Raw genomic sequence first — 15,984 nt, 5'->3', positions numbered from 1 at the left:
GGAACCAGAAATGTGTGATGGGCAGCAAGAGGCTCAAGCACCACCAGCAGTTCTGTCTGGAAAGGTCATTGCATGGGGGAGGCACAGATCCCCCATGTGGGCACTCAGATGACTGTGGGCATCACATGCTGTCTGCTGCCGGTTGCTCCCCTGAGGGACACAAGGATAGGAAATCACCTTGCTCTTGCTGCTTGTAATATATGATACTTTAGGATGCTCAAAGCCTCACAGTGAGTTGCCGACTCTTCCTATTGTGGCATGTGAGGAGGCAGACAGGACTTCCCCTGGCATGGAGTTAATGGGCTTCAAGCACCAGAAGAAAACCCTGAGGCTGTTCACTCACATCCTGGTGACACTCACATTGATCAGGATCACTGTCTGCACACCTTCAACCAGTGCTGCCCCTGGCCTACACAAAAAGCACTTGAGCAAACTCTACACATGACTGCCACCCAGCCTTCAGGAAAGGCAGCAATATATCCCATTCTTCTGAGTGGGATTTACACCTGAAATAAAAGAAATGCTTGCTTTCACTGCTGGATTCAGCCTCTGTCCATTCAGGACCATACTGACACCATCTGCTTTGTCACTTAGATGAAATGGATGCATGCCCATAGCCTTGTCTCCCATGCAAGACAACCAACCTGAGTTCCCCATCAGTCCTCAATTCAGCAACAAACATTTCCCTGCACCTTAGCACCAAGAATGAGACAGATGTATATAAAATGACACATTTTATTAAAAGTTACATCCAGCAGCAATGGACATATTTACTTAAGTAGATTTTAACTGTCAAGGAGCTTATAATTATAAATCCCTCTAAGGCATTAAAAGCTCTTAGATATTTTCACTTCTTTGCAATCATTTCATATAAATAGGTAAGATAAATGATGCTTGCCTAAGAAGAGGATACTCCAGCTGCATTAAACAAAGATACACATATAAATATATGTATAGAACAATAATTTCTGTGCTAAACTCATTGATGGGGATATTTCACAATCTTTAAGGCTTGGGCTCTCTCCCTGCAACTATTCTTTGAGATTCTGTGATTCTGTAAGAAGTCTCCCATTTAGGTTACCACATGCGAGTGTACAGATTGCTCATACAGATGAGCGCTGCAGAGCAGGGCCTAAGCTTTGGCAGAATCAGCAAAAACGTCAAAATTCTCAGTGAAATGTATTTATAACCTGTGCAAGTAGCATAACCTACCATTATTGATTACAGAGGCCTCTCTCAGAAGCTATCAAGAGTAGAGAGGCACTGTGGCAAAGGGTAATTTGCATCTGTTAGTTCCTAGTTTTTGTGATTGTAGCTCTCCCTTCTGAAGCACAGTATTTGGGCTCTGCAGCCTTGGGGACATCAGTCAGGGTGCAGGACAGAGAGAACACCAGAAGCATGCAGTTGCCGGCCTAAGCTCAGGGCACAAACACATGGAGTCTCAAGTTTTTCCAGCTCCTACAGCAGAAAGCTCCCTTGATGTGCTGCAGTTTTGCTGCCTTCTGTGAGTGTAAACAAGAAAAGTGTCAACCACTTTCAGTATTAGTCAACCGCCCACTTCCAACAATAAATAGCGATCATTTAATTTATCGTATCATTAAATTGTGCTTTATGCCTCTAATAAGCATATTCGTGAGGAAGAGGAAATTGCTGTTGAAACAGAGGCTGTGACTAGATCTGATGATCTGCATAGACTAATTTGAATTAATACAGCTGCATTGTCTGACTCTCTACCAACTTACTGCTGACTTTGTGTGCAACTCCTTTGGTTTTGTGATGCACAACAGGTCTCATCAGAGAGGTAAATCTGGCTTTATCTTACACTGGTGTCTGGTTACTGCGTGGCACGTGGCTGATGCAAACTCCCAGAATCAATTCACTGCAAGCCTCTCAGTGCTGAACATACCAATTAAGAATTGGTATGTGAAGCCCTAACCTCACTGGCAGATGAGGCTTATGAGAGGGTTTTTCACCATCACAGAGATGCTGGGCCTCTAACATCGAGACCTCATACACAGTAAGTATGAAGGAAAGACACACTTCAAGCTTTATTCCCAAAACATCTCACTCATTCATTGAAGACAACTGCTGTTTTACATTCTCCTTTGACTTAGCAACTTTCCTGCCGTCAGGTAGCCATGCCACATCTGCACCTGCTCTGTTCTCCAAAGACCAGACAACAGTCACTCCAAAAAGTCATTCCAGCCTTGGAAACAAACATACAGCATTGGTCATCTCAGCCCTGCTCCCGTTACCTTCATGTACTCCCTCTGACTAGCAAGCAGCTGATGGTCTGGCAGCAGCAAGGTTGTGAGCCCACCAGCAGTTGTATAAAATTTAGTCTCTCATCACTCACTTTCATCAGCCTGGCCATTTCTGATAACTCCCACTTGCTCTTCACCTTAGCACATGGAGGCAGAGCACTGGATACATTTGGGAGAATTACAGGGAAAATAGATCCTAAAGCTGGAAATGGCCATCACTTCTCACACTGGGATGCTCTGTGGACTAAATCAACATCAACAGAAAAAGGTTTTCTTTCCATGTCTTTCAAGAGATGTCTTTCAAGAACAGGTTTGAATTTGGAATGAAAAGAGGGAAATGCCTATCCTTTGCCTTTGCTCTGGGCCTACTGGTTTGAATGGTGCCTTAAACAAGACAAGGATTTCTTCAGGGAGAAACTAGAAATAGTGGAGCCGATAATACTTTCACCTTTGATGAAAACAGCTTTTCCAACAAAATGGAAATGTTACAGTGGGAAAATCATTGAAAAATATTTTAGCTTAAAACGTGAATCAACATAACAGAGGTACATTTCAAATGTACCGAGGACAATCAGGCAACCAAAACCCACTGAGAATGATATTTAACTGGGATCACAACTCCCACTTGTACCCAAAACACCTTCTCCTAAAAGAGAGAAAAGCTCTCTTGGACTCTGTGGAAAATCTGCAACTTTTCTTTTAAAGCCATCCCAAGAAATACAGGATACGGCACAAACCTGCACATCTGACTCAGCTGTCATCTTTCCTAGAGCTGGAAGGAGCTCCTCTGGCATCACCCCCTTGTTCCCCACCAGCCAGGCCAGTGCTACAAGCCCCTGAAAGTTGAAAGGGCAGGCACAAACCCATGATCTTTGACTCAGAAGAAAGCTGGCAGAATATGGTGCTTATTTACTTAAGTTAACTCTTGCTGAAGATGAGTTTATGGAAGGTAATGACACCATTACAGTTCCATACAGAAAGACACTTGTAAGCATTTTTAAAAAAAAAAGCCCATACATGCTTCAAACTACAGGTATAATTTTTTTTTTCCTGAATCTTCCACTGGAACTTGAATTTAAAACACAGTTTAACTCCTCAGTATGTGAAAACTCACGGCCACATTAATCAAGAACATCTGAAGCCAGGAGAAAGAAATCACTTCCAGTTATGTTGTCAGTGTTCTGCGCATAACATTCCCACAGCTGTAGATCCATTGTACTCCATGTTATAAATAAGAAATTGCATGGTGACAGCTAAAATTCAAAAGCGTTAATGTTTCTCTTTGCAACTCTTTATTTTTTTTCCCTCCTTTTTTTTCCTTCGGTCTTTTGAGGTTTCTCCCCTTTCCTTCCTAGCAGAAGTTACTTGAAGCAACATTATTGCTTACCCAACTGACATATTTACGGTAATTAAAAAACAGCACATGCCAAGCAAATATGACTAATATCTCTATTTGGCAAACAGGCCAGAAACGACTGCTACTGATTCTGAACTAGGCTGCTGCATTCGCATTAATAAACACTTCTCCTCCTTCTGCTCATCTTGCTTATCCCAGCGCTTTGGGCAGAAGTCTGCAGGCAGCTTTAAGGACGTGGCCAAAGACTGCCAGGACCTTCATCTCACAACAGCAGTCATCACCAAAGCCATTGGGTTGCAGAGCACAAACGCAGCTGAGTCCGGCCCTGCAAGTGAATACAAACGAGCTCCCTTGTATCTCTCGCATTCTAGGCTGTGGTCCCTTTCAACCACGAAAAACAGCTACAAATTGTTCCCAGAGCTAAACCACTTAACATCTTGGCACTTGGTTGTTTTTAACTTTGTAACAATAGGCACTGTTCACTCCTCTCAGTCTCAGTTTTTTATTCTATAATAAAGCAGGAATACTGATGAAAGGCTAGTCACGGCTTCTCCCCGTGGTATCAGGGTGGTGGCATGTGATGATTCACATGGGGTGTGTTTGATCCAAGAAAGCCCAGCCTCTGCTTATTCTTCCTTTGTTCTGTCATCTAAGGTGAAAAGGCAGAGAGAGATGAGTTGAGATTATTTTTTCCCCTTTTTACTATTATTTAGCAGTCACAGAGCAAGATATATATAAGCAAAACAACAGGGAGTAGAATTCTTTTCTTCAGCATTGAAAATTACAAGTAAGAGATGCCTTTGAAGTTGGAGATTTGTCTCCTGCAAAGTATGGACATTTTATTCTTACTTGTCTTACAGTGTATTTATTTGCACTGCTTTCACGTTGTGTAGCCCTGCAGAGTGTCAGCATCTGCACTTGGTGCTGTACAGTCACAGAATGAAAAGATGGTCCCAGCCACAGAGAGTTTAAATTTAAGCCAGGAGAGAACAGATTCAGCCAGAAGCGGATGAAAAAATCCCACCAGGATGGCATGGCTAAGCACAACAAGCTATGGTCTCAGCACATCCAGCCTAAACTATTGTCGACTCTTCCACAGGGAAAAAGTTTTAAGGAGGGATTTGAAGGGGGATAATTAGGTAACTCTGTTGATGTAACTCAAGTGCTTCTCATAAAGAAAACACAAAGAGTCTTTTCTGACACTGTAATGAGCAAACCAGAGGTGACCAGCATCTTTAGCAAAAAAGGAGTTGGCCTTTTGAGCCTGAAGTGAGAGAAAACACATACAGTGGCTCAGGCAACAGCAGGGCTTTATAGGAAGCCAGCAGCTTGTGCTCCATACAGGAGAGAATGGGAAGCACAAAGTCAAGGGTGACAGAAGAAAAGCAACAGGCTCCACAAATTGTTCTTGCACCAACACTCTTACTGTTTTTAGTGGAGAAAAAAGATCCAAGTACTGGATCCAGGAAGTTTTTCTAGCGATTCTCATCAATGCACAGTGATTTCTGACACTACACCTTTTGTGGTGCTGGGCTATGCAGTGCCTGCATATGCAGCGCCCGACATCACTTCTGCAGCTTTCCCTGTGTTCTCACACACTCACTGGGAGGATTTCATAACTAATTCCCCCTCGGCTTTTCTCCTTACCTGTTCTCTGGTGTTGCTAACAGAGTACAATTTCATTCCAACCCTGTATCTGTATATCTACTCAGAAAGCTGACTGAAGGCAAAGATAAAACCTAAGACAGAAGTCTCTCTGTCCTGACAGTGACCTGATGAAAGCTAGCGCATTCAGCCACACATGTTCATGTTGCTACTCACTGCACGGCACTTACCTGTTCCTTGAGCTCAGCAAGCTGACTGGAAAGCTGCTTTACAAGGCTCATGGTTGATTCCAGCCTCTCCTGCAGGCTCCTGATTTCATTTTGCTCATTGTCGCCTTCATTGCTAACCAGGGACATGGCTCTCATCCGAGGGAACCAGTCCAAATTCTTCTCCTACATGGGTATTAGAAAGATGAGTACTGTTAGTAGAGGCCTCTGCAGTGCCACTAAGCTGAGGCTAGAGAACGAAAACTCACAAGGACTTCTACTCAGTGGATAACATGCATGCAGCAAGTTAGCTTAAGTAGTAAATTCATAAAGTATTTTACACAAGCATTTTTATTCTTGGTTCTCCTTATCTACAAAGAAGGCACCAACTAGAAAATCTTGGTTCCTCACAGCTGCACTTGTACTGCTGCATGGGCAGCACTGGCATATTCACCCATGGCTCTGCCATGCAGAAACCCAGGCCTGTTGGGGCAGCTCTGGGGAGACTTCTCTGGTACACTAGCACCATGAAAGAACAAGTGCTTCCTGTGCTTTGCTCCTAAGTGTATCCAGGGACACATTTTCCCACTGTCTCTTCAGATTGGCTGGCTTCCATCTATTTCAATTGTCCTTGCAGGAATGTCAGTGAGCCAATATCAGAAAAACAAGACAAGCTAGAGTCCTCTCCAGGACTCCTCTTTGCCCTCTCCAAGAGCAGAGGAACTTTGGATTCAGCTGGCCACAACAGAAGATTTGAGGTGCTGAGAATAGCCTAGGCTTCAGCGTGCTATTCAGACAGCATGCTTTAGGTAAACGCAAGCCCAACACCATGGCCAAGGGCTAACCTGCTAAGGACCAAGCATGGAATTGGGTGTTTCTCTACTCATGGATTCAGACTATGAATTTAATCATAACTGAAATGCTGTAAACAGATGATATGAGTCAGGAAGGTGCTGTGTATCAGTATGAGCCTGAATTGTTTCCATGGCTCGAGGGCACAGATATTTGTGAGCAAAGCATAATAGACAATACACAGAGGAGACTGAAGGCTGCAAGCCGAGGAGGAGTGGCAACCATGTGACAAGCAACCTTGTCTGCCTTAAGGCACAAGCCAAAGGAAAGGGGTCCTGTAGCTAGTGATGCAGCTGGTGACACGTTATATCAATGCACCTCCGCTCTCCACCTTGTAGGGAGTGGAAGGATGTGGTTAGATCATATGCATGGTGTTTTGCAACGAACCTCTATGGACACGTGCTCTTGCTAACTTTAGAAGAAAAATTGAGTTGAAGTGTGTTTCTTTCAGTCTCCTATGCTGTGAATGGCCCCACACAAATAGCACTGAGGAGGAAAGAAAAGGCATTCTCCACAGAAGTTCACCTACAAAACCCCTGGCAGGCAAGAGCCATGCTACTTATGCTGCCCGGGCTTGATATTTTTATAAAGTTTAGAGTGCATAAAATTTACTGTAGACTTTGTCTCACCATGAAAACAGAGAAGCCTGCAAGGATTGTGCAGTATTTCCCACTGGGTGGCCGAGGGCAGCCATACCCGAGCAGAGTGCACACAGGCTGGTCTGGCAGAGCTGTCAGCCTGGGGATGCACCAAGTGAACATAGCTTTATTGTGCTTCCACAGAGAGTTGCTTTTAACTATGTAGTGCTAATGCCCTGATCACCAAACTCTCCTCTCCTACAGAAACATGGTTTAAAAACAAGCACACTAACCCTTGGTAAGCACAGCACTCACGCCTTCACACCACCCGTGTTAGCCCAGTCCCCACTGTCACACCAGGTAAGACAAAATACAAAGTCGTAAGAATTTAGGCTCGTTCTCTTCTTTTTAACACAAAACTTCTAAAGAGTTTTTGTGTGGCCGTGCAGCCTCTGGTCCTGTTGCTAAACCGACTGTAGATGTTTGGGGAACAAGGCTGTGCCCTTCCGCTGCCTTTTGCAAGTTCAGTGAGCCATGTGTGCTGGTGGAATGAGGCCTCTTTCCTCGCTGCCCAACTTTTTGAGCCTCGTGATCTCATTACGACAATTTACTGTGGTTACGCATGATGCCACTTTCAATGGGTCATAACTCATTCAAATCAAACCTGTTTTTAGCAGCTCTGCTGGTGAGCCCGAGCAGCATGCACGTGACCCTCCCTGCTGGACGTCCCCGGAGGACATGTGGAGCTGTACACTCCTAGTCCTGCTTACAAGACCTGCATTCATTTTCCACCAGTATGCTCTGATACTCATTTTAAATTTGTTTTGGCTAGGATCAAGCAGAGCATTCATCACGTGCCTCGCATTAGGCGCAGGTGTACTCATTTGCACTAAGCTCAGTTTGTGCACGGTGCCTTTCTGGGTCAATGCCTTTTTTTTTTCAAAATGTTTGCCAGCAAATTTGTCTGCCACCACAGGCACAGAAACTGAATTCAAAGGAGCTGCGGAGAACAGAGATGCACTTGTATCTGAATGTTTCCTGGAAAGCTCTAGTATCTGCACCCATTACAGTTTCTCTTGCTTGAAGCACCTGAAGGTACGAACTGCAAGGCTGTGAGGCCACAGGAACCAGCTGAGGGGCCAGGAGCCCTTTTTGGCAAGGCTAGCCATAACAACAGTTTCTAAAGCCAGGCTGTGCAGGGAGAACAACCTGAGACTCCATAATTGCAGGCCTTGTGTTTGCAGAGTACCACTGCCAGGATTGTGAAATGCACTTTGCTAGTTTTGTTTTTCATCTGCCACTCCCTCACTCCTTCAGGACATGAAGCAGAGGCTGCCAACAGCCTTTGAAACAGTTCTGTAGACTGACCCTCCACCATGCTGCAGCATCCAGAGAAATGCCGCACAAATCCGTGCAGATGCCAGATATCCCAGCTCAGTGGGCTTACCTCTCTTAAAACTCCCAGTGTCACCTTCTTCCCTCCTCCATAACACTGGCACATCATTATACTTCCTGGGAAGAGGGATGACCAGGGGCAGATAAAGACAGGGACAGAGCAATTGGACCACTGCCACACAGCACTGTGCTGCTGATGGCAGCACTTCAGCTGAAGCTACTCTTTGAACACACGCCAACTCATGTCAGCCACCATGAGCCCCAGAGTCATGGGCGCCCAATGACAGACTCCACTCATTCCTGTGTGCCCAGTTTTACTTTCCCAGCAATGCTCCCAAGAAAGAAACTCAGTTGTGGCTTAGGTACAGACCAAGAAGATCTGGGCATTTTTTGCCAAAATGCAGTGAAGGATCAAGTAAGAACTTGATTCAAGTTCTAAGAGAAGCTGATGTGTTTGCATGGACCAGAGACTTCGTGAGAAGATTCTACCGACTTTCTGTAGCTTTTCCTGGAACAGAGAGGCAACAGGTCAAACAGCTCAGCACGGCTCTCTCCCTCAGTGGTCCTGAGTGCTGTGTTGGGTTCAGGCAGGACTTTGTTTGCTGGTTCTCAACTGCATATATCTCTAATGAAATCTAGTCCAGCTGTCTATCTTTGTCATGCAAAGTACCAGAGAGATGCAAAATTCAGTAGGTCAGTAGGAAACATGTTCTAGCCTGCCAACTTGTTTTTATGTTAAAAATACTTATCTAGCTTTCTCTGTAGTTACATTATAGTGCACACAGCACGTATATTCCCTTGCTGAACTACACGCCTTTGATGGTCAGTATTACCTTACTTTTTCACTACATTATGAACTGCAGAACTTTATTAAAGGGCAGCATGAAAATCAGCTCTGGCGCATAGCCCTGTTTGCTGAATCTGTACTACCAACAAACAGCAGTTCCTGCTGAAGACAAAAACCTGTCAATCACAAACCTGCCAGGATCCAGAAGGCCAACTGGACAAGGCTCCTCTGACAAACGTTTTAGTGATCTGTAAGTGTTCATGGTTGGGGTGGGACACAAGTACTCTGTGACTGCTCAACTATGAGAAAGCTATTTTTGCTTCAAGGTAATTGCTTGCCAATTAACTGGAGGGAGTTAACATGTTTGTACAACCTCAAACATTTGTTCTGTGACTTAAATGTTTATGGGCTCAGTCCAGGGTTCACCTTGACCAACTAACACACGTTAAAGCTATAACATGCCTCCTGTAACACTGCAGGTGCACGCCTGCTTTGCCTTATTTGGCTGGGGGGGATGAGATGTTGCAGGGTGTTACTTGTCACACCTCAGCTATTACTCTTAGATTACTTCAATCATTTCACCCAGGACAGCATTCACTTAGACATCGTCTGGGACCAAGTGGCCATTTGGTCGAGGAAGGGAGGCAGCTGGCAGGGAACAGGGCAAACCCCTGCAAACAGCTGTCACTGGGCTCAACCAACAGCAACCAAGTTAGTGCAAGGTGACAGAACTCAAGTAGAAATGGGCACACAGAGGGTGAGGTATGTGGACTGGATGCTTTAAAACGAAGTAGCTGCCTGGACACAGAATTAATTGTTAAAATGTAACAAAATCTTCTTTCCAAATAACCAGGGCTGAACATAGTGCTTAGTGCCTATTTCACTCCTGCACAGGACAGCAGCTATTTGCAGCCCAACCACAGCAGCCCACCTAGGGATCACAGCATCTTCCCCCTCCACAAGCTTAACATATGCCTTGCAGAATTCATATTTGAAGTACACATCTGTGTCCAGGGCAAAGAGTCAGCCAGACAGGAAGGCTGCAGGGACAGAAAAGAGCCGCAGCCTCCTCTCCGTCAGTTCAGCTGGGGAAAGGAGGGGAAAGGAAAGGCAAGAAGGCAGATGGGGCTAGCCAAAAGGCTGCCGGCCAAAGAGACTGCACACAAGCAGTGCAGACATCTCGTGTGGTGATCCAGCATGCTCCCTCCGTCCTCCCCCGTCACTGGCAACACTCCAGTGGGAATCAAAGCTCATCTGGGGCAAACACCTCTCTGCAAGGTAGTCTGGGTACACGTTGCTGCGAGGTGCTGACGGCAAGGGCACATGCTTGAGAAACCACAGGGCTCAGAGGGTTTGCTACTTGCATTTTCTGAGAAGCCTCAACCCCTTATTCTCAGACAGGCGTGCTCAGAGCAAAAGGCTGTGTTTGCCTCCTGGAGTTTTCTATGCAACTTTCTCCTTCCCTTCTGTGGACTTCCTCCCTTCAGTAAAACAGCCATTTTTCTGACATTGCTAGCCTTGGTTGAGCATAGATGGAGAAAAGATTGAAGAAATCTGTTTAGAGTTTCTATACTTTGTACAAAGTCTCTCTCGAGCCACCCCTGTCCTGTTGGCACAGCCAACTGGCTTCAATCGACCTCTCACTGAGCTGACTCCATGCCTCCGGAGAAATTGCTAGAGTGCTGTTTCTTTAGGAGGTGCCAGTTTCACAGGCTAGCAGCGAGATAGATCAGCTGCAACCAGCAGGAAATGCTAGGCTGAGCCTTTAAAAGATAGATTACTAGATAACAATGAGGAAAAAAACCAGGTCAAAGAATAGGACAAGGTGGATGAAGCAGAGGAGTGAGCCTAATGCATTCTTTCTGCTAGTGCCACTGCCAGGGGCTCCAAGTGCCACACACCACTGTCAGCTGTACCAGACTTTCATTTCTCCAGCAGACTCTACAGTGACTCTCAGCCCTTTCCACCTCGTGACCCCTTGTTGCAACATGAAAACAAGCCATTTCAGGACTTCCCTCCTATCTATTCAAAAAGAAAAGGGGCAATGACTGCTCATGACTCCTCCTGGGTTGTGACCTCTGCAGCTGCATGCATTAGAGCAGGAGATGGGCTTCCATGTCCCCCAGCCCTCCTCTACCGCTCTGGGATTGTTTGCTCCTTGGTGACTCAGCGAGGAGAGTGAGGTGGCTGTCAGGAGGGTTATTTGTTGCCTAATAGCACAGCTAAGCAAATGGGTGTGCTTAAAGCCACTGTTGCTCTTTGGCTAGATGGTCACTGAAGAGTGCAGAAGAGGAGCACAGACATCACCAGGAAAGTTTGCTACCGGCACCTCCGTGTGCTGCGCTGGGCAGTCAGCGGAATCCCATCCTGCAATATGCGCCTGTTGGAGTGCAATGAATGGCAAATATCTTGGCAGCCCAGCAAAAGCCTCCTACAGCTTTAGGGAGATTGTGGCCTCTCAAGTGCCCACTGGGGTGGCAAAACCTTGCACTGTGGCCTCCACGCCTGAGGAGCAGCACTGCCAGGAAACACGGCACAGCTTCACCCCCTGTGACTGCGTCGTGGCCTGGGCCCTATGCTTTGGCATGAAGGCAAACAAACCGTGGGCACTGCTGCCCTTCGTCAGGCAGCTCGTGTCCTCCTAGGCACAAGAATGAACAGGCTGTTCACGTTCCTTTTTTGAGACAGCACCTTGAATAAATACTTCAGTGTTGGGTACAAAGACATCTATTTTCTGAGTAATTATTCTGTATGTCTGAAATGTAAACAAGTTCATCCATTCCCTTCCCAGATCTGCTGCCCGTATAAGCAGAGAGTGATCAGTTCAAACGACCTTTTGAAAGCTATTGTTTTTCTGCCTAAGGACAGAGTCTGGTCCTAAAAATCTGTAGTTATGTAGCTCCAACAGCCACCTTATAAAGGGATTTTAAAGATTTAAACTATCTTTTGCTTTAGATGACACAGGCAATAACCACTTTGTGATTTAATCACAGACAATAATAATTTGGTTCAGTGCATGATTCAGCTAATCCACACTTTGATAAACATTCATCCTAAACTACAACCTCAAATAGCTTTCTGCAAATCCTGTTTGACACTTTAATGTTAAGACTGTATTTGATAAGCAATCTGTGCTACACAAGATTAGAGGGAGGAAAATTAGGAATTGTATGTGTCTATATGCATCCACAACAGTAATTCAAATAAAATAAAAATAAACCTTGGCTATTACAGATAAATCTTTATGCAACAATAAAACTCACAGGTCTGGCTGGGTCTAGACTAGATTGATACATGCTACAGCTTCCACAGCTCACAAATATAAAAATCTGTTTCCTCCCTGAAATAAGGTTGGAACCACAACACAGACTCATCATCTGCTTTAGCAGAGTTGTTGATGCATTTACTTTAACTTGTCTGGATGGTTTTGAGGGCTGCAACAGAATCTATCACCATAATTCTGAATAATTGTGAGTCCTTCAAGACTGATATCCAGGCCAGACAGTTATAAATGTCTTGGTGTTTCAGCATCAACACTCCTGCTTGTGATATTCCCCAAAAAAATATGGCACAGAATGATAATAAACCTCAAATTGCAAAGATTTTTCTTTGGTAGTCTATGTGGCAGTTTCAATACTCATCTTGAAACCTTGTAAAGGACCCTGCTTTTCCAAGAACAAGTACCCCAAAGCCATCAAACTGCTTATCAAACACATCTTGCATTTACCTCCAAGGGATGGCAACAATGATGAAAATAATTCTTTAAAGTTGACACTCTGTGTTTGAATGTGATCTCAAACCAGTGTTGTGGGCAAACTCACATGCAAAGGAAAAGTATACGTGTCGGTAGCATGCCCTCAACAAAAAAGGCCGTGACGGCCTGGACTGCATCAGTCAGAACATTGAAGAAAGCAATCCTGCTTTGCCCCAGAAGGTGCAAAGTAGAAACAAAATTAAGCAGCTTTGTCACCAGTGCAGTAACTGCACCTTCCAGCTACCCTCCATGTGGGAACCTGGGCGATCTGCAGCCGTGCAATGACCAGATCAGGCCAAGGGACTCACCAGAGTTCCACGGCACATCATTGGTGTGCTTGGAGGGCCTCAGCTTGTGTCTCACTCCAGCGCCACTCTCTTTGCTTATCGCTTCTTCCCTACCAGCGGCACATGTTCATTTCTCAACTGTTGGTTTTTTTTCTGCTGTTTCAATTGCTCTCTGACACCTTATCTCTGTCATAACCCTGAGAATTGATATTCTCCTCTGCAAACCTTTGAGAATCCTAACACTACCATCTGAAGCTAGGATTTAGTGCTTGATATTTGTGCCCTTAAAACAGATATAGGTTTGCATAGAATGTGAGTTTATTTTTCCACATTCCTATGTTTTTATATTGTTAGTGGTTACGGGACATGCTTTAGGAAAAACGCTTCAGATAGTTCATTTAAAATAATTAAATTATTTCTGATATAATAGCTGGATCTTGTGCATAATGAAACATCTGGTACTGAGATTAGAAAATAAATGTTCTTGGCATAGTTTTTTTTCTTTTGTTAAACAGATGTTGTTGATATAAAATGCAGAACTGTAAATCATAGCCTGCATGTGGACACAGACTGAGCTGAAATTTACTGTGGCTAGATAGAGATTTGAAACAGCAATGAATCACTGGCTTACTAACTTTATTCACGTGGGTATGGTTTCAATATTCTGACATTAAGTGCACATGTCCTTTTAAAAAAAGAACCTTTTAATGGCAGCACGGGAGGCTCTGGTTTAGTTCCAGCTGTCTCAGTGGAGCAAGCAGAGTGTAACGCGATGGCAGCCTCTGTGCAGAGGCACCTGGTAGCTCCTATCTCTTCCCTCATGGCTCACTGTGGTGCTGTCCTCGAACCCTGCAAGCCAAGCTGTTTCAGCACTGAGTGCAGCCTCTCTTAGGGCCACACCACATAGTGCAGCCCTCACACATAAGAGGGCCTGAGATGCTCATGCTGCCCCACCAAAGTGCCTCCAGTTGTAACTTCTTTCTCCTTCTTCCCCTGCTGCTCCCGGCATCATTTCAACAACCTCACTGCTCGTTTGCTGGCCTGCCTTGCACTTAGATGAATGCTAATGGTATTTCTGCTTCCCATTGACTGCCTTCAAAGCAGACAATGGCAGTGCTGCCCCAGACCCTCACCATTCCTACCTGCACACCACCATTCTCTATGCCAAAGTCTCCCTTCTCCTGGTTCGTCTTTTATATTGATTTTGTTTTGCAAAACATGCTAGCAAGTGTACCGCAGATTCTGAACTCCAGACAGAAGCCAACAGTGCTAGCCCCATTGCGACATAAGCATACCCTACAATATCATGCCACTGCTGTGGACACAGATCTTGTCTGCTCCTTAGGGACATATTCACCATTCAGCTGATAAGGACGCCACAAATCTTGACCTGTTTTCATCAAGGTGAATGCTGGTTTAATCCAGTGGATGAGAGTCTAACTCCATGATTAAACTCCAGACCATAACTTCTACTTTGTATCTTTTGTAGCACAGGATTTGGGTGAATACTTAGTGAAATTTATGAGGTTTTTTTCACATTGTGCTTTAATTCTCTGGTCCTGTCACCTTGTATTTTGCAAGTACTGTCCATTTCCTAGCTTTAGCTTAAATTTGGTGTAACAGTATCATTGAGAAATACAAAGACTCAGTTGGAGACTCAGTTTTCAGAGGCTAGGGACTTGACCTTGTTCTCAGCTTTACACAGGTAGAGCTTTGCTGATTGCAGCCCAATCGTTCTGGTTCAGGAATCCTGATCTGAATATTCCTGCTTTGGGCCCTCTGATTTTCACTCTAATGTTTTTTGCACATGGTGTGGTATGAAATGTCAACTTAACATTATTTTCTTTAAAAATTAGTACGAATTACTACTTATCACTAATGGGCCATACAGAACTTTTTAAAGCAATGATGTGATCAAGGATAGTACCATACACATGCATAAATGCACATACTTGAGTATCAGTCAGAGGTGAGGAAAAAGATTGAGATTTCTCTCTCTGAAGCACCTCTTGAGAAAACAAGACCAAGCAACAGCCACCTTTCAACCTATGGGCATTGAACACTATCAATCTGCTCTCAAATCGCTTCCTCTGTTCAAATGCTTGCCCATGGGGCTTCTACAGTCCTCTGCATGGTGAGCACAACTCCTTGCCCACACAGACGTGATAGCCAAGGAGACGGCCCTTGGCAGGCCCACCTGTAGCTGGGTGAGATGCAGATTCCACAAGGTCCCACCTGCCTACTGGGAAGCACAGAGCACATTTATTCCCTTTAGTAAATAGGTGGAAATCAGCAAAACCAGACCCTCAAGATGAAATGTCTAGTCATTCTGGTTCCTGTCTACTGTTTTCAGAGGCTGCAAGCATAGATCAATAAAAGAAAAATATACCATGGTACTCTGTGAACCTTTATCTGCCTATCCTGCATTTTCATTTAGTGCTCTTGCTCGCATTGCTAGGAAAATATTGAAATGGATCCTCTGTATAGATCTGCTTTTTGTTTTTCTTTGTTTTTTCAGCCCAGTATTTAAATATGGTTTGCTCTGTTCAATTCAAATGCATTTTCTCTTGAGAACAAGCAGATGATCGGTTTCACAAACCCAGAATTACAATTTTCCTTCAGCAGCACCCAGTAAAATGAAAAACAGAGACAAAACATTTTAATCGCATGTGTATAAAATACACTGGGTTCATTAAATATGATTTAAAGTTGCTTGTTTGTTTTAGAGACTCTTTAAAGCTCCTACTACCCCAAACTCACTGAAGTGTAATGTGATTCCTGATCTATTGAATTGTGTAGTGGGTTCCATTATATATAAATCGGATGTAGCCAATTTACAATCTCCGATACATACTTTTATCTCAAAATGCCCTGCGAGGCAACTGTGTAAAGTACTTTA

General features: G+C 44.5%; 1 protein-coding gene across 5 annotated transcripts in view; it reads right to left on the bottom strand.

Moving 5' to 3' along the window:
• Positions 1 to 717: 717 nt before the first annotated feature.
• The window catches only part of ITPR2 (inositol 1,4,5-trisphosphate receptor type 2), a 262,685-nt gene continuing 247,418 nt past the window's right edge, over positions 718 to 15,984 (bottom strand). For all 5 annotated transcript variants that reach the window (XM_062008731.1, XM_062008738.1, XM_062008748.1 and 2 more), the window contains 2 exons: positions 5,457 to 5,618; positions 718 to 4,270 (listed from right to left, as the gene is read on the bottom strand). In XM_062008731.1, coding sequence (XP_061864715.1) covers positions 4,184 to 4,270; positions 5,457 to 5,618 — 249 coding nt within the window. In that variant the 3' untranslated portion in view covers positions 718 to 4,183. The remainder of the gene's footprint in view (positions 4,271 to 5,456; positions 5,619 to 15,984) is intronic.

This window comes from Colius striatus, chromosome 1 (assembly GCF_028858725.1).
Source record: "Colius striatus isolate bColStr4 chromosome 1, bColStr4.1.hap1, whole genome shotgun sequence".
In the NCBI taxonomy this organism is placed as follows: Eukaryota; Metazoa; Chordata; class Aves; order Coliiformes; family Coliidae; genus Colius; species Colius striatus.
This window is presented reverse-complemented; position numbering and strand designations above follow the sequence as displayed.